The sequence below is a fragment of the Theropithecus gelada genome, chromosome 20 (assembly GCF_003255815.1).
Source record: "Theropithecus gelada isolate Dixy chromosome 20, Tgel_1.0, whole genome shotgun sequence".
Classification (NCBI taxonomy): Eukaryota; Metazoa; Chordata; class Mammalia; order Primates; family Cercopithecidae; genus Theropithecus; species Theropithecus gelada.
The window spans coordinates 43,356,326-43,378,176 of NC_037688.1; the positions used below are offsets into that span (position 1 = coordinate 43,356,326).

The window sequence follows — 21,851 nt, forward strand, 5'->3', positions numbered from 1 at the left end:
AATCAAGGAGTTCAGCTTAATTGGAGTGGAGGGTGAGCAAGGCTAAGCCTTTGGCCTCTTAGGGATCATGGAGAATTTTTGGAGGCTGCTAAGCAGGCAGTGGAGGGCTCAGACATTAAGCAAGCAGCAGAGGATAGGACAGAAGTAGGAGAAGGTAAGCATCAAGCATCAGCAGGCATTCCGTTTTTTTTTTTCCTTCCTTCCTTCCTTCCTTCCTTCCTTCCTTCCTTCCTTCCTTCCTTCCTTCCTTCCTTCCTTCCTTCCCTCCCTCCCTCCTTCCTTCCATTTTGTTTTGTTTTGTTTTGTTTTGTTTTGAGATAGAGTCTCACTCTGTCACTCAGGCTGGAGTGCAGTGGCATGATCTCAGCTCACAGCAACTTCCACCTCTCGGGTACAAGTGATTCTCATGTCTCAGCCTCCCAAGTAGCTAGAGATTACAGGCATGTGCCACCATGCCCTGCTAATTTTTGTATTTTTAGTAGAGACAAGGTTTTGCCATGTTGGCCAGGCTGCTCTCAAACTCCTAGTATCAAGTGAAATAGAATCTCACTCTGTTGCCCAGGCTGGAGTGCGACGGCACCACTGTAGTTCAGTATAGCCTCAATGTCCTGGGCTCAAGCGATCCTCCCACCCTGGCCTCCCTAGTAGCTGGGAGTACAGGTGTGCACCACCACACCTGGCTAATTTTTAAAACTTTTAGTAGAGATGGGGCTCTATGTTGCCCAGGCTGGTCTTGAACTCCTGGGCTCAAGTGATCCACCCACCCTGGCCTCCCAAAGCCCTGGGATTATAGGCATGGGCCACCATGCTGGGCCCCGATTGAGAATTTCAAGGTGCAACAGCAGAACGTTGAACCCAGCATGGGCCTTCTGAGACGGGCCCTGTGGCAGTGTGCAGGACACGTCCAGAGAGCTGGCCCTGGCCGTGGGGCCCACTATATCCCTGGCATGCTCCATCACCTCCTCCTGACCCAAGAAGCAGGATTCACCATTTGTGGCCGGGTGCGGTGGCTCACGCCTATAATCCCAGCACTTTGGGAGGCTGAGGCGGGTAGATCACCTGAGGTCAGGAGTTCAAGACTAGCCTAGCCAACATAGTGAAACGCTGTCTCTACTAAAAATACAAAAATTAGCCAGGCATGGTGACTCACGCCTGTAATCCCAGCTACTCAGGAGTCTGAGGCAGGAGAATCGCTTGAACCCGGGAGGCAGACACTGCAGTGAGCTGAGATTGCACCATTGCACTCCAGCCTGGGAAACAAGAGCGAGACTCTGTCTCAAAAAAAATAAAAAAGGATTCACCATTTGTTACAGAGGATCTTTATTTATAATGCAAAAAAAAGAAATTATAAACCCCATTTTGGACTGTTCCCACATCTGTACAACAACTTATAAAAAACAGCCACTCCACCTGCAAGAAGTTCTTGTTTGTGCTTATGGCAGGGGCACGTGTTTGCACAGCCCGTGGGGCTGGGAAGGTGTGTTTGTCCTGAAGAGAGCCTCTCCCTGGGACCCCAACAGCCAGGACCATGGAGCTCCCTTGCACCAGGCTGGAGTCAGCAAGACCCTGGAGGTGTCAGAGGTCCAGTCCACTCAGCAGGGTCGGGAAACACTGTTCCGGAAGCAGGCAGGCTGGATTCCTCGCTGGTCCTGCACATCTCTCCCAGCGGAGACCAGATTCGCTCAGTTCCCATCCAGGGTATTCAGCACACCTGCTCCAGGCAGCCACGCCCCTGGACACCTGAAGCTGGGACCCTGCAGCAGGAGCCCACCAGACAAATCCACGACACCTCCTCAGGCTTCCGGGTCGAGTTCTCCATCATCCGGGCACGACCCTGTCTCATCCAACCAGACTAGGAGAAAGAGGGGATGGTGACACCTGGATGTACCCCGCCCCCACCACACCCAGGCCCGCTTCCCTGGGAGCTGCAGGGCTGAGGCCTCTGGGATTCCCTGCTTTCTGGTGCTGCCAATGGCGGAGATGGGACCCAGCCCAGTGATGCTGGATCCTTCTGGGTGAGTCGGATCCCGGAGCTGCTTAAGTTTCAGAGGAACTCCTCCCAGGGTTCAGGAACCTCCCTAGGGCTCGGACCCTGCAGAGTAACCCTGTGTCTCCCCTCTGCCCACACTGGTCCTGGAAGCAGGCAAAGTGGCATGATCCCATTTTATAGGTGAGGACACAGGCTCAGAGAGGGAAGAGACTATGACAGCTGAGCTAAGGACCTGGGCCTCTGTCTGCCCACACTGGGCTCTCTGATTAGACAGCACTGGGGTGCAGGAGGAGCACTGCAGCAGGAGCCCAGCTCTTCTCCCACCTTGTTGTGTGTCCCTGGGCAAGGCACTGTCCCTCTCTGGACCTGTTTGTTTCCCCATTTCTAAACTAGAGATAAGGGTTGGAATGAGAATTAAATGAGATTTGTGAAAAGCATTTAGCCTGGTGCCAGGCACTTGGAAAGGTCACAGAGGAAGGCACCCCACTGCACCCACCATGGCTCCACCCAGCACCTGCACTGGTCCAACCCAGAGGGGCCTGACAGCTTTCTCCCAGTCACTTGCTCTGCTGGGCAAGCGGAGACCCAAGCTCAGGACATCTGGAAGGGTCTACAGATCCCCCCTCCCAGACAGCCTTCCACGTACCCTACATCAGCCTCATGGGTGCCGTGTCGCTTGCATGGGCCCAGCGAGACCCACGTCACAATGGCTGTCAACTAACTGATGCCACCTGTGGGGAGGGCATCCGGCCTGGGGGCCATGGTGTGAAGTGCAGATCACACAGCCTGGGGCTGCCTCCCCGCTGCACCACTGACCAGCTGCACGGCAAGTGTCTCAGCCTCTCTCAACCTCAGATTACCCATTTCTAAAATCGGGATGCGGCTGGGTGCGGTGGCTCATGCCTGTAATCCCATCACTTTGGGAGGCCCAGGCAGGCGGATCACCTGAGGTCAGGAGTTTGAGACCAGCCTGGCCAACACGACGAAACCCCATTTCTACTAAAATACAAAAATTAGCTGGGCATGGTGGTGGGCGCCTGTAATCCTAGCTATTCAGGAGGCTGAGGCAGAAGAATCACTTGAATGAGGGAGATGGAGGTTGCAGTTAGCCGAGATTGCACCACAGCACTCCAGCCTGAGCAACAGAGCAAAACTCCATCTCAAAAAATAAATAAATACAAATAATAAAATGGGGATGAAATCTGTACTTAACTCTGAGAATTCCTGTAAGAACTAAATAAGAGGCCGGGCGCGGTGGCTCAAGCCTGTAATCCCAGCACTTTGGGAGGCCGAGACGGGCGGATCACGAGGTCAGGAGATCGAGACCATCCTGGCTAACACGGTGAAACCCCGTCTCTACTAAAAAATACAAAAAAAAAAACTAGCCGGGCGAGGTGGCGGGCGCCTGTAGTCCCAGCTACTCGGGAGGCTGAGGCAGGAGAATGGCGTGAACCCGGGAGGCGGAGCTTGCAGTGAGCTGAGATCCGGCCACTGCACTCCAGCCTGGGCGACAGAGCAAGACTCCGTCTCAAAAAAAAAAAAAAAAAAAAAAAAAGAACTACATAAGAAAATCCACTCATTACACTCAGTACCGTGCAACCTATCATGACCTCATGACCATCCCCAATATCATTATTATTCATAGCAGCAGCCTTCAGCACCTGGTGTAGGCCCAGCTCAATAAATCTTTGCTCGATGAATATGTGAACAATTTGTCCCACCAGCACCAGAGGTATCACCGAGGGGCAGGTGGGGGAGCCAATTTGGGCCTGTGTCCCACCTCCTCACCCTCTCCCTGGGAAGAACTCTATTTCCTCCCTGCTCCCAGCAGTGAGCTGCATCTGGAAGGCCCAGGGTCCGGCCCCAGCCTGGGCATGGGCTGTGTTTCCAAGTCTGTCCTGTCCAGCCAAACTGCAGCGGCCAACAAGATGGAGCAGCGGTCCTCCCGCTGGCAGGGGAAGAAGCATCCATCAATTACCTTGGCTGGCGGGAGCCACGGTGTGGCAGGCCAGCCTGGCCCCATCCATCAATCGTACTGGCTGCTGGCAGGGGCTGTCTACTAATTACTTAACACGCCGCGTCGTGCTGAGGCTGGCGCCGTGGCAGGGGGCTCACGGTGCAGTGTACACAGGTCTGACCATAAATGCTTAATGAACCCAGGGGGAGGTGGGGATGCAAGCTCGGCCCCGTGGCCCAGAAGGACGCCCCTGAGAGCTGTCTCCACCAGGCCCCCAGACTCGACCCTGCTTGGCGGCAGAGGGGACAGCCTCACCTGTGTTCCCCGAGTCCCTTGGCAGCATCATGCCCGTGGGGGTGGGGGGCGTGATGATGATGTCGGGCACATCCAGGTGCTTGTCGTTCAGGACGGGGGCCTCTTCGTGGCTGCTGCTGCTGCTGCTGACACACATTTTAAAGCCTGAGAAGCCAGGCGTGGAGCACACATGCACGTACACACACGACAGAGAGATAGGCATCAGTGGCCGCCGGGAACCGCGGGCGCCACCCCCCCTTCATCACCTGAGTCCTGACGCCTCGCAGCAAGGGGCGCAGCTGTCCCCGCATCACAGATGAAAACCTGAGTCTCAGGAATGTCAAAGGAGCCCCCGACACATCTGACAGAACCATGAGTCGGGAAACAGATTTTGGGAAATGCTGATCACAGGCTAGTTGGCCTCTAGGTCCAGTTTTCAGCCTTCACCATGTGGCCCAGCCAGCTGCAGCCCCATTTCTGGCCACCAGCCCCTACTCTGCAAAGCGCTCACACTTTCCCAGACTCCCTGGGCTCCCGGGGCCCTTTTGTGCCTTTGCATATGCTGTTCCCCTGGCCTGGGATGCTCTTTCTTCCTCTGCCTGAGTAACAAGCTCCTGCTTATCCTTCAAAGCCTGGTGCAACGGGCTCTTCCTTGGGAAAGGTGTCCCAGCAGATCTGGCCTCTCCCTCTTCTCCCTGTCTGCATTTACTCATTCATCAATGAATGACATGATTTGTTTTTATTTCTACCTCTCTTTGCTGTGAACACCTGGAGGACAGTCTCTACTTCATTCATCTGTGTTTCCCTTGAGCTCAGCACATGCTCGAGACAGAGTAAGTAGGAGTGCTTTAAATTTTAAATGCGGGCTGGGTGGTGGCTCATGCCTATAATCCTAGCACTTTGGGAGGCCGAGGTGGGCAGATCACTTGAGGTAAGGAGTTCAAGACCAGCCTGGCCAACATGGTGAAACCTTGTCTCTACTAAAATACAAAAATTAGCTGGGCGTGATAGCACACACCTGTAATCCCAGCTACTCGGGAGGCTGAAGCAGGAGAATCACTTGAACCCGGGAGGCAGAGATTGAAGTGAGCTGAGATCGCACAATTGCACTCTAACCTAAGTGACAGAGTGAGACTCCATCAAAAAAAAAAAAAAAAAAAAAAAAAGGCCAGGTGCGGTGGCTTACAACTATAATCCTAGCACTTTGGGAGGCCAAGGCGGGCAGATCACCTAAGGTCAGGAGTTCAAGACCAGCCTGACCAACACGGAGAAACCCTGTCTCTGTCTCTACTAAAAATAAAAATAAAAAAATTAGCTGGGCATGGTGTTGTGCACCTGTAATCCCAGCTACTCGGGAGGCTGAGGCAGGAGAATCGCTTGAACCCGGGAGGCAGAGGTTGAAGTGAGTTGAGATTGCACCATTGCACTTCAGCCTAAGTGACAGAGTAAGAATCCATCTAAAAAAAAAAAAAAAAAGGCCGGGCATGGTGGTTTACACCTGTAATCCCAGCATTTTGGGAGGCCGAGGTGGGCAGATCACTTGAGGTCAGAAGTTCAAGACCAGCCTGGCCAACATGGTGAAACCCCCATCTCTACTAAAATATAAAAATTAGCTGGGCGTGGTGGCACACACCTGTAATCTCAGTTACTCAGGAAGCTGAGGCAAGAGAATTGCTTGAACCTGGGAGGCAGAGGTTGAAGTGAGCTGAGATCGTACCATTGCACTCCAGCCTAAGTGACAGAGTGAGACTCTGTCTAAACAAAAAGAAGGCCAGGCACGGTGGCTCACACCTGTAATCCCAGCACTTTGGGAGGCCAAAGTGGGCGGATCACCTAAGGTCGGGAGTTTGAGACCAGCCTGACCAACATGGAGAAACCCCATCTCTACTAAAACTACAAAAAAAGTTAGCTGGGCATGGTGATGTCTGCCTGTAATCCCAGCTACTCGGGAGGCTGAGGCAGGAGAATAGGTTTAACCCAGGAGGCAGAGGTTGCAGTGAGCCTAGATCGTGCCATCACACTCCAGCCTGGGCAACAAGAGTGAAACTCCGTCTCAAAATAATAATAATAATAATTTTAAACACAACCAAAAACCCTTCAGGCAGCATTAAGCTAGGTGTTACAATCCTTGTCTCTATGCCCCATCACTTTGGTTTTGCCCCAAACAATGCCAGGCTGGGATTAAATTAGCTCAAGTATCAGAGCCCCTGACCAAAGGGAGAGGCTGAGTAATAAGGGGTTGTGGGGGTGGTATTTTTCCTACTGTTCTCGGGCCTTCCTTGACCACTATCAGGACAATGTTCCTAAGTGACCATTGTAGGGTCAGTGTGGGGGTTCTAAAACATGGCTCTGAGAGGTGGAGTCTAAGCCCTTGAGTGTGGATGGACTTAGTGACTTGCTTCCAACAATAGGACAGACATGATGGTGTGTGACTTCCACAGTGAGGTTATAAAAGACATTGCAACTTCCTCTTTGCTCTCTCTTGGAACACTTGCTCTTGGGGAAGCCAGTCACCATGTTACAAGGATGCTCAAGCTGTGGAGAAGCTCATGTGGGTGAGGAATCAAGGCCTCTAGCGAACAACCACGAGGGAGCCACCTCAGCCCCAGAGCCTCCAGCCCCAGTCCAGCCATCAGATGAGACTGCAGCCCTGGCTAACATCTTGGATGTAACATCATGATCGACCCTGAGCCAGAACCACCCAGATAAGCCACTCCTCAATTCCTGACCCACAGAAACTCTGAGATAATAAAGGTTTGATGTTTAAGTCACAAAGTTTTGGCATAGTTTGTTATGCAGTAATAGATTACTGATAGAGTTAGCAAATCTTTCCCTGACTCCAATAGGAAGGGATTGCAGGTGCACAGTGGGAATCTCATACCTGGCTGTGGGGAAATCACAGGGGGCTTCTCAGGGCAACCTTTGTTCACCTAAGGGGTGTTCCTCTGAGAGGCAGGTTACACCTGAGCTGTCAGGGACAATCTGTTTGAATCCACAAAAAAATGTACAACTAGAGGACCTGGAGCCATGCCATTCAGGCCAAATTCTTATTTCATCTGCAACTTGACCAAGGCGGTAGGCTCAGAAAAACTGAAGGCAGCAGGCACACTGGCTTTGGAATCAGGCCACCAGCTGTGTGACCCCGGGTGCACTGCACCTCCTCTCCAGGCCCTTTGTGTAGTAAAGAATTTAACCTTGCCTAAAAAGAGGTCTGGTCTCCGTCCATGGTTTCTGGGAGGTGCTCTCTAAGCCCTTGGAATCTCTTGCCTGATAGGAGAGTCGTTGTTTGCCGGGGGCTGTGGTTACACTGGGTGTCCAAAGGCATGATTGATGGAGGGGGGCTCTGGGTCATGCCCAGAGAGACGGCAGCCTGCAGGCTGAGCTCCAAAGTGAGCAATCAATCAGCCTCTAGAGGAGCTCCAGTGCCTTCGTCTCCTGGGGTTGCCACAACAAAGCACCATCAACCGGGTGGCTGGAACAACAGACACTCATCGTCTTATAGATCTGGAGGCCGGAAGTTCCAGATCCAGGTGTCAGCAGGGTTGGTTCCTCCAGAGGCTGCAAGGGAGACTGTTCCAAGCCTGTCCCCTGGTTTCTGGTGGTTGTTGACAATCTGGCATTCCTAGGCTTGTAGAAGCCTCACCCCATTTCTGCCTCTTGCCTTCACATTGTATTCTCCCTGTGTCTTGTCTCTGTCCAGATTCCCGCCCCCAATTCCCAGCTTTTTTTTGAGACAGATCTTGCTCTGTCGCCCAGGCTGCAGTGCAGTGGCATGATCGCAGCTCACTGCAACCTCTGCCTCTCAGGTTCAAACAATTCTCCTGCCTCAGCCTCCCAAGTAGTTGGGATTACAGGCATGCACCAGCACGCCCAGCTAATTTTTGTATTTTTCGTAGAGCCAGGGTCTCACCATATTGACCAGGCTGGTCTCAAACTCCTGACCTCAGGTGATCCGCCCACCTCGGCCTCCCAAAGTGCTGGGATCACAGGCATGAGCCACTGCACCCAGCGCAGATTTCCCTTTTTTGATAAGGACACCCGTCATATTGGACTAGGAGCTTACACTACTAAAATGACCTCATCTTAACTCATTACACCTGCAAAGACACTACTCCCAAGAAGGCCACATTTTGAGGCCCTGGGGTGAGGACGTTGACTTAGGAATTTTTGGGAGACACAGTTCAATCCATAATGCCCTGTAAGAACTCTGGACACGGAGGCCAGGGGCTTCCCTCCTGGCGATGCTCCGTGCTGTCACTCACCACCGTCAGGAGGAGTTGGCACTGCCCATGGCTCCACAGGGAGGGGACAGTGGGAGCCTGTGCCTGGAGCTCTCATGGGATCTGCCCTGTGAGCGTCTTCCCTTTGGTCTTAACCTAGGTCCCTTCCCTGGAATGAGCCATAGCCAGGAATCAGAGCCTCTTGTGACTTCTGTGGGTCCTTTCAGCAACTAAACAAACATGAGAGTGGCTTGGGGAACCCCCAAACTTGCAGCTGCTGGCAGAGGGTGGGTGGTCATGTGTGCCCCCCACCCCGACTTCTGTTAGTCTAACTCTTTGCAGCTTTCTTGTTTTCATGGACAAGCGCGGGGTGGTAGTGGCAGAATCAGCTGAGTCCCTGGGCTAGGGAGAGACCACCACGGTTCCTGGCACACACGGCTGGTGTGAGGTGACCACGATGAGCCCCCTTTGACCTGTGCACAGCCAGTCACTTCCCTCCCCTCATTCTCAGCCCAGTGACCAGCATCCGCCCCTCACCCAGGCACTGCCCCGTCACCTCCCTACCTTCTGAACCCCAACCGTGTTTCCTCCTTTGGAAGACTGTATGTATGTATGTATGTATGTATGAGACGGAGTCTTGCTCTGTTGCCCAGCCTGGAATGTAGTGGCGTGATCTCGGCTCACTGCAACCTCCGTCTCCTGGGTTCAAGTGATTCTTCTGCCTCAGCTTCCTGAGTAGCTGGGACTACAGGCGCCCGCCACCACACCCAGCTAATTTTTTTTTTTTTTTTTGAAGCAGAGTCTCGCTCATTGCCCAGGCTGGAGTGCAGTGGTGCGATCTCAGCTCACTGCAAGCTCTGCCTCCCGGGTTCACACCATTCTCCTGCCTCAGCCTCCTGAGTAGCTGGGACTACAGGTGCCCGCCACCACGCCTGGCTAAGTTTTTGTATTTTTAGTAGAGACAGGGTTTCAGCATGTTGGCCAGGATGGCCTCGATCTCCTGATCTCGTGATCTGCCCGCCTTGGCCTCCCAAAGTGCTGGGATTACAGGCATGAGCCACCGCGCCCGGTCTTGGAAGATTCTTGGCCCCTGACTGGGTAGTTTTGAGGGAAGAGGCCACTTCAGCCCGACAGAACTCTAAGCCCCTCAGCAGCACCCACATAGCCCCTCCGAAGCAGGTCTAACGCAGTGGGGTTTGAACCGTCTTTAAAGAAGAGAACGTTTCTCCTGCAATCTTGCACAGAAGCCCAGAGTGTGAAACAAATCGAAGGAAGTCACTTGGAGAGAGGCATCCCTACCCCAAACAACCACAAACAAAAGGATGTGTTGCCAACTGCCCAGACAAGCTACAGGGGCTGCAGGCGTGGGCTCCTTCAGGCTCCATTGCCACCGTGCTCAGTGTCACCAGCTCCATCTCACAGATGTGGAAACTGGGGACCTAAGAGAGTAATATCTGCACACAACTGAACAGCTAGTGGGAGGCAGAGACAGGATCCATCCCCAAACTGGAATCTGGCTGACCCCAAGAGCCGGTGCTTCCCGTAGCCATGATCCCATGTAACAGCCCCCATGTAACTGCAAGGGGCCAGGCAGGAAATATTTGATCTCTGTGAGCCACACAAACTACACACATGACTTTGCCACGGCAGTCTGAAAGCAGCCGCAGACAACGCGGAAATGAACGAGCATTACTCTGTCTCAATAAAACTTGATTTCTAAAAGCAGGCGTCAGGCAGGATTGGGTCTTGGGGCTGTGGTTGCCAATCTCTCCTCTATAACATCCAGGACTGACTGCGGAGGGGAGCTGGGATCGAGGACACACCCGATGTTGTAACTGGCAAAAACAGAACCTCGAAAGCTTGAGGCTTGCTCATGCCAAAAACAAAAGCCACAGCCAGAAGCCCGGCTGCAGGTGGGCAGGGCAGCCCCCTCTTGAAGGGCTGCATGTGAGGAAATGAATGAATTCACGAAAGTACTTTGCCCAGCCAGCTGCCCCGTAAGTGTTCTCTATTATCATCCATAAAGAGCTCCTTGTGGAGGCCCCCGACAAAAGGAATCGCTGATCATCATATCTGTAACAGGAGGGAGCCTCCCTGCTCAGTCTCCAAACCCCTTCCTCGGTGAATACTCCAAGATTCTAAAATAAAACACCCCACATTTGCATTTTAACATGGTCTGGAGCTTGAGGACAAAACCCACACATATAATCTGGAAGGATCAGGTTCTCAGTGAGCCCTGGAGAGGCAGAAGTCTCAGAGGAGAGGGGGTTGGAGGGAGAGGAGGAAAGGAAGGGAGGAGGGAGGAGAGAACAGAGGGAAGGAGGAGAGGGGAGGAGGGAGAAGAGGGAGGGAGGAGGAAGAGGGGGAAGAGGAGGGAGGGAGGGGGAAGAGGAGGGAGGGAGGAGGAAGAGGAGGAAGGGAGGGAAGGAGGAGAGAGGGGAGGAGGGAGAAGAGGGAGGGAGGAGGAAGAGGAGGAAGGGAAGGAAGAGAGGAGGGAAGGAGACGGGAGGGAGGAGGAGGAAGGGAGGGAGGAGGGGAGAAGGAAGAGGGAGGGAAGGATGATAGAGGGAGGGAAGGGGAGAGGGAAGGAGGGGGAAGGGGAGAGGGAAGGAGGGAGAAGAGGGAGGAGGAAAGACAGGGCAGGAAGGGGAAGAGAGGAGGAGGAGGGAAGAGAAAGGGAAGAGGGAGGAGGAGGAAGAAGGCAAGACGGAGGAGGAAGGGAGGGAGAGGGGAGGGCAGGCAGGGAGGAGGGAGGGACCCCAGCCCCTCTCACATCCCCAGGGGCTGCCCAGCCTCAGCAGCAGAGGTGGCCAAACAGGAGGGAAAGCTCTCAAGAGGATGAAGCCAACGCTGGGGATTAAAAACCAAATGCCAGCCCTGCCCCAGACAAGGAGCTCATTTGTGCTAAGGCCAGAACTGTTATTTGTTAATTATGTGCCTGCCTCGGGCTATTAAAAGCCTATTTCCTGAGCCTGGGATTCCAGAAGGAAGGGAGCAGATCCTAGGGACCCAGGCCCATCCCAAGGCTTCAGGGGGATGGAGCCTGTGCGGGAAGCCCTTCCCCCTTCCGGGGAGGCAGCCCAGCCTCGTGCTCCGGGTCACCAGGCCCTGACCCCTGCTCTGCGGCCACGTCCTCTGCAGTGGGGGCAGAGCTACGCAGACCAGACCATAGAACCCGGGGCCCTGGAGCCGGCCTTCCACATGGGTTACACAGGCGGGTGCTGGCGTGGTGAGGTCAGACAGGCTTTGAGACCCGGCTCTGCGCCCTCCTAGCTCAGGACAGTGGTTCCCATCGCGGCTGCCCATTGAGATCACCTGGGATGTTAACATCACCTATGCAGGGCCTCACCCTAGACAGGCTAATTCATGGCTCCATGAGGTGCACCAGGATTTTGAAAAGGTCCCAGGTGACTCTATCAGCCAGGGATGGGAACCCCTGAGCTGGGGCCACCGTGGGAACAGGTGGCTTTACTCTTGGAGCCTCAGTTTCCCTGGCTGTAAAATTGTTATGGCACCAGCCTTGCAGGAAGTGCCAGGTGTGGGGTGTGGGCCTGCCAGGTGTGGGGCATGGGGCTGCCAGGTGCGGGGCATAGGGCTGCCAGGTGTGGGAAGAAATGGCCCTCGGGCAGCCAACTGGCCGGGGCCTGGGGGGTCCTGAGCTGGGGGTGCTGTGCTGCCTCTCCCCTGAGACCACTATTTCCTAAGCATCCGAAGCTGGGCTCTGGGCCGAGCCTGCCATTTGCACCCCTGCAACCAACCCTCACACCATCCCTCAGGGAGAACACTAGGATCACGCCCATGCTACAAAGGAGAACACGGAGCTTTGGAGAAGGGAGGTAACGTGCTGGGAATACACAGAGCCTGGGGAGCAGAGCTGGGGCTTGACGAGGCTCCACGCACACTGCCCTCACTGCTGCTGGGATCAGCAGCCCTGATCCTTCAAATGCTGAGTCAGGCAAGCCCGTGCCCAAGACGCCACATCCAGGCTCTGTGCAGGATGCCCAGGTCCTTGGGGTCAGGGCACCATTCCCTGTGCCAGCTCTTGGTGAACTCCCGGCCGCCCAGAGGTCACCGCAGACACGCGCTGGAGACAGGAGCAAGTGCTGGCATCATGGCTCACGTGCGACCTCTACTGGTTCTTTTTCATTTCAATTAATTGATTTTTTGAGACAGGGTCTCTCTCTGTGGCTCAGGTTCACTGCAGCCTTGACTTCCCTGGCTCAAGCGATTCTCCCATCTTGGCCTCCCAAAGTGCTGGGTGAAACTACAGGCACTCTCCACCACACCTGGCTAAGTTTTAAACTTTTTTGTAGAGACAGGGCCTCACTATGTTGGTCTTGAACTCCTAGGCTCAAACGATCCACCTGCCTTGGCCTCCCAAAGTCCTGGGATTACAGGTATGAGCCACCCCACGCAGCCTGATTCTTTTAAAAACAGTTCAGGCTTGCACCCCAGGCGTTCCGCTTGGAGGCCCTGAACGGGACCACACCCTCTTCCCCAAAGCGCCATCACACACACAGGGGGCTCCAGCCTGTCAGACCCACAATGCGACGGACAGCCAGAAGGCCCACCTGGGCTACGGGCCACCTGGGCAGTGGCTCCGCCTCTTTGGGCCTCTGCTTCCTCACCTGCAGAACTCGGGTAAATAACAGTGCCCAGGTCCGGCTGGGCAGGCACGAGAGGTTAAGGACCACCCTTGAGTCCTCACTCCAGCCAAGGCAGTGCGATGATTCTATATGCGTTTTGTGGATGAGAAAACCCCAGTGCTGGCCTTGCTGTGCACACTCAGTAAACACAAGCTGTCATTCAGATCACGAGTTGATACTAAGCTTAGATTCACACCACGTGATTTGAACCACAGGTGTAATTGTCCTCAGTCAGGGCACTTGTTCATTGATTCCGCCAACATTCAGCACCTACTGGGTGCCAACGGCTACCGTTACAGCCCCCTGAGTGTGGGTCAGGGGCCTTGTCACCCCCTTGCGGTCACACAGCTGGAGTGGGTGCTACACAAAATATTCCTGGTTCCAACCTGACTCTGGGGGCACAATTTTCCCTTATTCTGTGGGAATGGCCAGGGGTTTGGGAAGGAGGAAATCCACCATCTGACTCTCACTTCCATTTCCTGCTGTGATGTTGCCTCTCGGCCGGGGCTTTCTCACCTGGAGAGCCAGCGTATGTCACCCTCCTTTCCAGCACAAGTGTAATGCCCCAGCTCTGAGCCTGGGCCAGGGAGGTGGCCGGTCAACAGGCATTTATTGTGCACCTGCTGTGTGCCCTGCATGGCCCCAGGTGCTGCAGACACTGCTGAGGAAAGAATGGCCTCTACAGAGGTTTACCTGTGCCTTCCCCGCTACACCTCCTGTCCAGGCTCCAGTAGCAGGAATGGGGTCCCCAAGATTTCCGGGTCAGCTGGAGGAAAAGGAGGAGGGTCCCCGGTAATTCAAGCCATCGCTGGGAGGGGCCCACGATGCTGAGCCTTGAGAACAGTGCTTGAGGGAGGCTGGACTATGTGAGTGCCTCTGGGCACTCGTCATTTGATCCTCCCAGTGAGGCAGACCCCATCTTCCAGACGGGCACACAGAGGCACAGAGAGAGAAGTCAGGGCCCTTGCAGGGGCCATGCAGGGTTTCGTGCACAGCCTGTGCTCTGGGGGCTGGAAGCACAAAGGTATTTCCAAGATCCTGGGTCAATGCAAGTAGGGACCAGGGGCAGATGATAAGCCCGCTCACAGTGGGGAGAAACAGGGTTTAGGGGAGACCAGGAGCTGGAAAAGGCTTCTCAGAAGGGGTCAATCAGAAAGCGGCAGGAGAGATCCCCAAGGCACCCACGGCACCCACAAAGGCCCTGAAGCAGGAACATAGGGGCCACAGGGGCTGACACTAACCCCTCAGAGATGACCAGGTCTCTGGATTTCATGCAGGTCTTTCAAAAGTAAACTGATAAATTCCTCCAAGGGTTCCAGATGCATTTAATCTTTTTTTTTTTTTTTTTTTTTAATTCCAATTACAGGGAAAGCTTTGTGTTATTATGGATGAGGCTGGGGCAGCTCTTGGCGGTTTTACCTTTTTGAGGCATCCCAGGCCCAATAGAGACAGCAGTGGATGTTTTAAATCTCTTTTTAATTAAGGAAAAAGCCCTAGCTTGCGTCAGGGATGAGCTGCTGGAGAGAGACAACCTGAGAGGAGCTAGAGACAGGAGCTTCGACACACCAAGGTGGGGGAAGGTGCCCAGCTGCCTGGCTCTGCCCAGCCAAACCACATTCCTGCCCTGGGCACTGACTGCACTTCCTCCCTCCTGGGCAGCCCTCCCAGTTCCCGCGGTCTGTTCCTGCTCATCCTAGTGCTGGGCGCTCTGGGAAGGCTGTGGAGGGTGTGGGTACAGTGTGGTGAGCCCAGATTCCAAAGGCCAGGTCCAGGGTCAGGCACAGTGACTCATGCCTGTAATTCCAGCACTTTGGAAGGACAAGGACAAAGGATTGCTTGAGCCCAGCAATCCTGCCTCAAGACCGGCCTGGACAACATAGCAAGACCCCATCTTTTAAAAAAATTTTTTAATTAGCTGGGCGTGGTGATGTGTACCTGTAGTCCCAGCTACCTGGGAGGCTGAGAAGGGAGGAGTGCTTGAGCCCAGGAGTTCAATGTTACAGTGAGCTGCGACCACACCATGGCACCCCAGCCTGGGCAAGAGAGATCCTGTCTCAAAAGAAAAAAACAACAACCAAAAAAAAGCGGTGGAGGGTGGCACTGGGCGTGGCGGCTCATGCTTGTAATCCCAGCACTTTGGGAGGCTGAGGCAGGTGGATCACTTGAGGGCAGGGGTTTGAGACCAGCCTGGCCAACATGGTGAAAACCCATCTCTACTAAAAATACAAAAAACAAATTAGCCAGGCGTGGTGGTGGGCACCTGTAATCCCAGCTACTTAGGAGGCTGAGGCAGGAGAAGCGCTTGAACCCGGGAGGCGGAGGTTACAGTGAACCAAGATTGTGCCACTGCACTCCAGCCTGGACAATAAGAGCAAAACTCTGTTTCCAAACAAAAGAAAAAAATGAAGCCCAGGTCCAGCCCTGGTCCCATCACTTCCTGGCAGTGTCCCCTCCTCCAGCCCTCAATCTACTCATCCCTAAAATGGAAACAACAGCAGGACGACCATGAGAAGAAGAAGAAAAAAAAGCCACGTACTTGGCACCCTGCCTGGCCATGGAAATGCTTGTGTGTGGACCAGGGTCCCCTGGCCTTGGCGCTGCTGACACTGCGGTCATTCTCTGAGGTGGGGTTGTCCTGTGTGTCATGCGATGTTTAGCAGTGTCCCTGGCCTCTAGACCCTGTAGCACCCCCAGCTTCTATGACTAAAAGTACTTCCAGACATTGCCAGCTGTCCCTGGAGGGCAGGGTCACCAGGTAAAATGCAGGCCATCCATCGCATCTGAATCTCAGGCTAACAAATACTTTTTTAGTAGAGGCATGTCCCATGTAATATTTGGGACATGCTTCTACTTGACAATATTTCTTATCTGAAATTCAAATATAACCAGGTATCCTGTTTTTATGTTTTTTTCCATCCTCAATCTGGCAACTCTGCATGGGCCTATCAGGGGAGCAGGCCAGTCACCCAGGATCTGGAACCACAGGGGCAATTGACATTCACTGCAACAATGACCGGGCATTTCAGGGCTGGCGCTGCATGCCTGGCATGGAGCTGCTGGCTTCCTCTGTCCCCATGTGGCCCCAGTGCCTGGGGCTACACGGAGGGGCTCCAGGATGGCCCAAGCCAGAGGAACCCAAGCCCCCAGTCTGCCCTTGACCTGCTGTGTGGTCTGAACAAGTTTCTTACCCTGTCTCCTACTGCAAAGGGAGTTATCAGCGCTAACAGTTGCTACACTGTCAGCCGTCTCATTGGAATAGAGATTCTAACTTTTTTTCTTTTTTTTTTTTTTTAAGAGGTGGTGGTCTTTCTGTTGCCCAGGTGGAACTCGAATTGCTGGGCTCATGCAATCTTGCTGCCTTGGCCTCCTAACTCCTGGACTCAGGGAGTAAGAAGGGCCTGGGCCCCCTAAGTAAGCTGGAATTATAGGTGTGAGCCACTGTGCCCAGCTCTGACTGTAACTTTTGCCCTAGATAATAACCTGTATCCTGCAGGGCTGTCACAAGGATGCATGGTACTAAGTGTAAGGTATTGAATGGCAGGCACTTAGTGGGGCCATATTATTAGTACTATTATGACTGCTATGGAAGGAGTAATATAAGCAGGCTGATTCCAGTTAGTACCAGAGAAAGGTGGTGAACGTTGCTACTGGAGCAAACTGGGGGTCTCCCAGGGGAACCTGGGCCCTGTGGGCAGCTGAAGCTGGGAGAGGCTGCAGCCAGAGAGCAGAGCAGACCGAAGGCTGAGCTGGACTTGCAGCTCCAGGTAGGAGCAGCATTCAGGGGCCGAAGCGGCACCAAGCACTGTCACTCCCAGCTCAGGTCCAGCCACTGCGCAAGGCGAGCTCTCCGGGGAGTACTGGCTCCCCCTGAGTGGGCCCAGGGCCCCAGGACTGCCTTGCTCTGCTTGCTCCCTGATCAGGGACCAGGACTTTCCTGGACTGCGACAGCAACAACATGCTTTGGGACCCGGCCTTTGTTGCCCAGGCAACCTCAGCGAATCTTACAGGGGCTCACGGCTGACGGGAAAGACCCAGCCCAGGGCCCCAGGAGCTGCTGGTCCCAGTGCTGAGAAGAGACAGGTGCAGTGACAGGCCCCTCAACATGTTTTATGAAGGCCTACGTGCACTGGGCGCCACGATGCCAGTGTCTCTACGGGACTTGACTTCCTGAAATGATCTAAACAGCCCTTGGTGTTATCCTGCCTAACTCATTGTGGAAGAAACTGAGGCAAAAAGAGGTTGAGTCACTTGCCCGAGATCACACAGCTAAGGGCACACAGCCCATCCTACCAGAGGTGGTGTCCCTCCTGTAAATGGTGAAGTTCTTTTTGGTGACAAATGACATTCGAGAGTGACAGCCAGGAAATGGCACCTCACCTACAGCATCTTCTGCAGTCCTCGTGTTAGCGCTGGGAGAGGCAGGTCAGCCCTCACTTCACAGAAACTGAGGCTTGGAGAAGTTCAGGCATGGACAGAGGGTCCCTCAGGGGTTGGGGAGCTGAGAATGCACACCCCTCCCTTCTCGGTGGCCACTGCACTGAGCTGTCACAGGAGGGTCTCAGAGGACTTTCAGGCGTGGTGTGGGTGGGTACGAGTTCCTTGCTCAACAAAAGAGACATGTGGAGCTCACATTCAGGTCAAGATCTGTGATGTCAGGAGCCCGGTTGCCCTTGCAGGGAGCTTGAGGGGCTTCTGGGCAGCTGACATGTTTGTTGGTCAGTGTGAAATGCATGGAGCAGCTGACTTAGGACCTGCGTCTTTTTCCTGTATGTATGTTACACTTCAATCAGAAGTTAGGCCAGGTGGGGTGTGGTGGCTCACGCCTGTAATCCCAGCACTTTGGGAGGCTGAGGTGAGTAGATCACCTGAGGTCAGGAGTTGAAGACCAGCCTGGCCAACATGATAAAACCCTGTCTCTACTAAAAACACAAAAAATTAGCCAGGTGTGGTGGTGCGTGCCTGTAATCCCAGCTACTCGGGAGGCTGAGGCAGGAGAATTGCTTGAACCTGGAAGGTGGAGGCTGCAGTGAGCTGAGATTGCACCACTGTACTCCAGCCTGGGCGACAGAGCAAGACTCCGTCTCAAAAAAAAAAAAAAAAGAAGAAGTGCAGTGGCATATGCCTGTAATCCCAGCACTTTGAGAGGTCGAGACAGGAGGACCACTTGAGGCCGGGCATTTGAAGCCAGCATGGCCAACATAGCAAGATCCCATCTGTACTTAAAAAAAAAAAAAAAAAAAGTTGGCTGGGCGTGGTGGCTCACGCCTGTAATCCCAGCACTTTGGGAGGCCGAGGCAGGTGGATCACAAGGTCAGGAAATCGAGACCATCCTGGCTAACACGGTGAAACCCCGTCTCTACTAAAAATACCAAAAATTAGCCGGGCATGGTGGCAGGCACCTGTAGTCCCAGCTACTCGGGAGGCTGAGGCAGGAGAATGGCATGAATCTGGGAGGCGGAGCTTGCAGTGAGCCGAGATGGCGCCCCTGCACTCCAGTCTGGGAGACACAGCGAGACTCCGTCTCAAAAAAAAAAAAAAAAGTTAAATGTTTCCTGTTAAAAAGAGAGGAAGCATGAATTTCTCCTGAGGTACGATTTTTCACCCAACAGATTGGCAAAAATGGGAAGGCTGTTAACACTATGGCCACAGTCATCTCCCATGGGGGGAGTGGGATAATGGGGGTGATGGGAATGATGACATTGATGAGGATGATGGAGATGATGGGGTTGACAAGGATAATGGGGATGAGAGGGATGACAGGGATGACGGAGATGATGGGGATGACGGAGATGACGAGGATGACAGAGATGACGGGGATGACGAGATAATGGGGATGACAAGGATGACAGGGCAGCCAACCCGGTCGCCAGGAGGGTCAGTCCGGGGAGGGTCTCCACACAGTGGCTAAGGCTGAGAGCACACTCATTCTGCAAACATTTGTTACATGGTCTGTGTGTGCCAAGTCTTGGGCCAGGTACCAGGGCTACAGGGATGAAAAAGGCAGCATGGTTCCTAACCTCATGGTGTCAGGAGTGTGAGGAGGAGAAAGTCCTTGGGAACTATCACCTGAATACTAACGCTGAGTACTGGGGTGGAGACCAGCTGGGCTGACCTACCCAGGCACGGCTGGAAACGGCACTTTGTCTCCCACCTGCTGCGTCACTGTCCTGGCCTCCCTCCTTTCCGAGGACATCAGGTGCCAGAGGTTTAGCTTAAGCATGGGTGACTGATGGGGGAGACCGGCTAAGTCCCTGCTGTGAGCCAGGAGGGCTGCCCGCTCTGTCCTGGGCAGGGGCGGGGCGAGATCAGACGCCATCTGCTCTCTGGTTTAAAACAGGCTTTGATGATCCACCCCACTGCCCTGAGCCGAAGGGAGGCTGGAGGGGGGTGTCTCTCAGGAGCTTCTGCCTCCTGGGCAGAGGTCTGTTCAGAAGGTTCCAGAAAGAGCCCTGGAATTGAGCCTGCACACCTGGGTTCCCAGCCAGGCTGACTTGCTCCTTGTTACCTTGGGCAGCCAGTCTCCACCGCAGCCCCATCTGCAAGGCAAGGGCATTGGTTGTCAGCCTGGGCCGCCCAGGAGAATCACCTAGGAGGCCTCCTAGAGCACCAGTGCCTGGGACCCATCTACACCAATCTCATCCCCACCTCTAACGGGCCGGGGCAGCATCCATTAGGAAGCCTTCCAGGAGATTCTGATGTGTGGTGGAGGTTTAGACTCCTGGGCTAGAACGATTCCAGTGCTTTCTATTTCTTCTTTTTTGAGACAGGGTCTTGCTCTGTTGCCCAGGCTGGAGTGCAGTGGTGCAATTTTGGCTCACTGCAATCTCCGTCTCCTGGGCTCAAGCAATCCTCACACCTCAGCCTCCTGAGTAGCTGGCACTACAAGAGCATGCTACCACGCCCAACCAATGTTTCTGTTCTTTGTAGAGATGGGGTTTCACCATGTTGCCCAGACTGGTCTCAACTCCTGACCTCAAGCAATCTGCCCACCTTGGCTTTCTGAAGTACTGGCCTGTATTACTGTGCCTGGCCTGTATGACTCTTAAGTTCTCAATCCACACCTCAGCTTCTACCACCTGCTGGCCCCAGAGACCTCAGCTCCTCCAGCTCAGCCTGGCCTCCATACCTGCCTTCTCGCTGCTCACCAGCTCAGTGCGCTTGGTCCTGCCTCAGGGCCTCTGCATTTGCTGTTCCTTCTGCCTGGAACACTGTTCCCTGCATCCACATGGCTGACTCCAGTGTCGGCACCACAGAGAACCCCTCACCCCACCTCATCCCCTCGACTGCACCCCCTTGCTCAATTCCCTTCACAGCGCTCACCACGAAATCCAGCCTGCTGGGTGTGCATTTGTTCACACACGCTTTCCATTTCTTCTACATGGACAGAGCTCTGAGCTGCTCACTGCTGCATCCTGAGGGCTGAGTATGCCGCCTGGCATGCAGCAGGTACTCAATACATGTTTGTGAGAAGTTGCCCGGGACACACCCTCGTCTGGGCTCTGTCCCGCAGTGGAAGGGAACCAGCACCATGGAACAGCGACTGTGTGTTGGCTCCTGTTTGTGGCTTGGGTGTGGAGGTCGGCAGAGTAGACAAAGACCCCTGGAACATGGCGGTGGCACCGGCAGGCAGCGGGTGAGGACCTCCCCCAGGATCCCCGCAGGCAGGAGCCTGAGCCCATTTTACAGAAGGGGACAGGAAAGCTCAGGGAAGTGGGGTGCTTGACCTTGGCTATTTTCTAACTCCTGGTTCAGCGGGGACTGGATTCTACCATGTGACCTCCCTTCAAATGTATGAAATTTCCAATTCGTTCTGAACACTGCTCAAATGTATTAGTGGAATGAATGCTTTTCTCACCCTCCCATTTCACAGAGCTCCTGTCCCCAGGGGTGGAAACTCCACATTCCCTGCCTGGCTCCAGCTGGCCACTCCCATCTTCTCTGGTGCTGTGGTCCCTCCAGTTCCTCCACCATGCGCGCCAGGCTCCTGCTTGCTTCCCAGTCCATGCCCATGCGTTTCTGCTACCAAGAACAGCCGTCCCTTCCCCACTCTGTACCAGGCCAGCTCTTCAGGCTGGGGTGCTTCCTGGGTGATGCCACCCCTAGCAACCCTGGGTAGGCAGGCGCTAGCTTCCATCCAGCACTGAGTTAGCATTACGGTTATTCCTCACCTCTGTCCAGTGGCCGGGACCACACTGCCTTGTTCATCCCTGTAGCCCTGGGACCTGGGCCAGTACCCAGTGCACAGTAGGGACACAATAAAGGTTTGTGGAAGGAACAGTCTCTCATGCAATTCTGGCCTGCAGCTGTCCGCCAGCAGAGCCAGGCATTCACACAGTCACGGGGCCATATGGAGGGATTCTGGGTTTTGGGTTGACCAGGGGCTAGATGCAAGCCTCTGAAGGCAAATCAGAAAAATGGGTGCCAGGCCGGGCATGGTGGCTCAAGCCTGTAATCCCAGCACTTTGGGAGGCTGAGACGGGCGGATCACGAGGTCAGGAGATCAAGACCATCCTGGCTAACACGGTGAAACCCCGTCTCTACTAAAAAAAAATACAAAAAACTAGCCGGGTGAGGTGCCGGGCGCCTGTAGTCCCAGCTACTCGGGAGGCTGAGGCAGGAGAATGGCATAAACCCGGGAGGAGGAGCTTGCAGTGAGCTGAGATCCGGCCACTGCACTCCAGCCTGGGCGACAGACCCATACTCCGTCTCAAAAAAAAAAAAAAAAAAAAAAAAAAAAAAAAAAA

At 54.2% G+C, this 21,851-nt stretch overlaps 1 protein-coding gene across 3 annotated transcripts in view; it reads right to left on the bottom strand.

Moving 5' to 3' along the window:
* Nucleotides 1–1,296: 1,296 nt before the first annotated feature.
* C20H16orf74 (chromosome 20 C16orf74 homolog) overlaps nucleotides 1,297–21,851 on the bottom strand; it is a 45,168-nt gene continuing 24,613 nt past the window's right edge. The window contains exons 3-4 of one of the 3 annotated variants that reach the window (XR_003117010.1): nucleotides 4,263–4,384; nucleotides 1,297–1,852 (exon numbers count right to left, since the gene is read on the bottom strand). Coding sequence is in view for 2 of the 3 variants with exons in the window: in XM_025369679.1 (XP_025225464.1) it covers nucleotides 1,794–1,852; nucleotides 4,263–4,464 (261 nt within the window). In the remaining variant the exon portion in view is untranslated. Of the gene's footprint in view, nucleotides 1,853–4,262; nucleotides 5,192–21,851 lie in introns of those variants that run through there. The other 2 variants (XM_025369678.1, XM_025369679.1) reach the window with 2 other exon arrangements.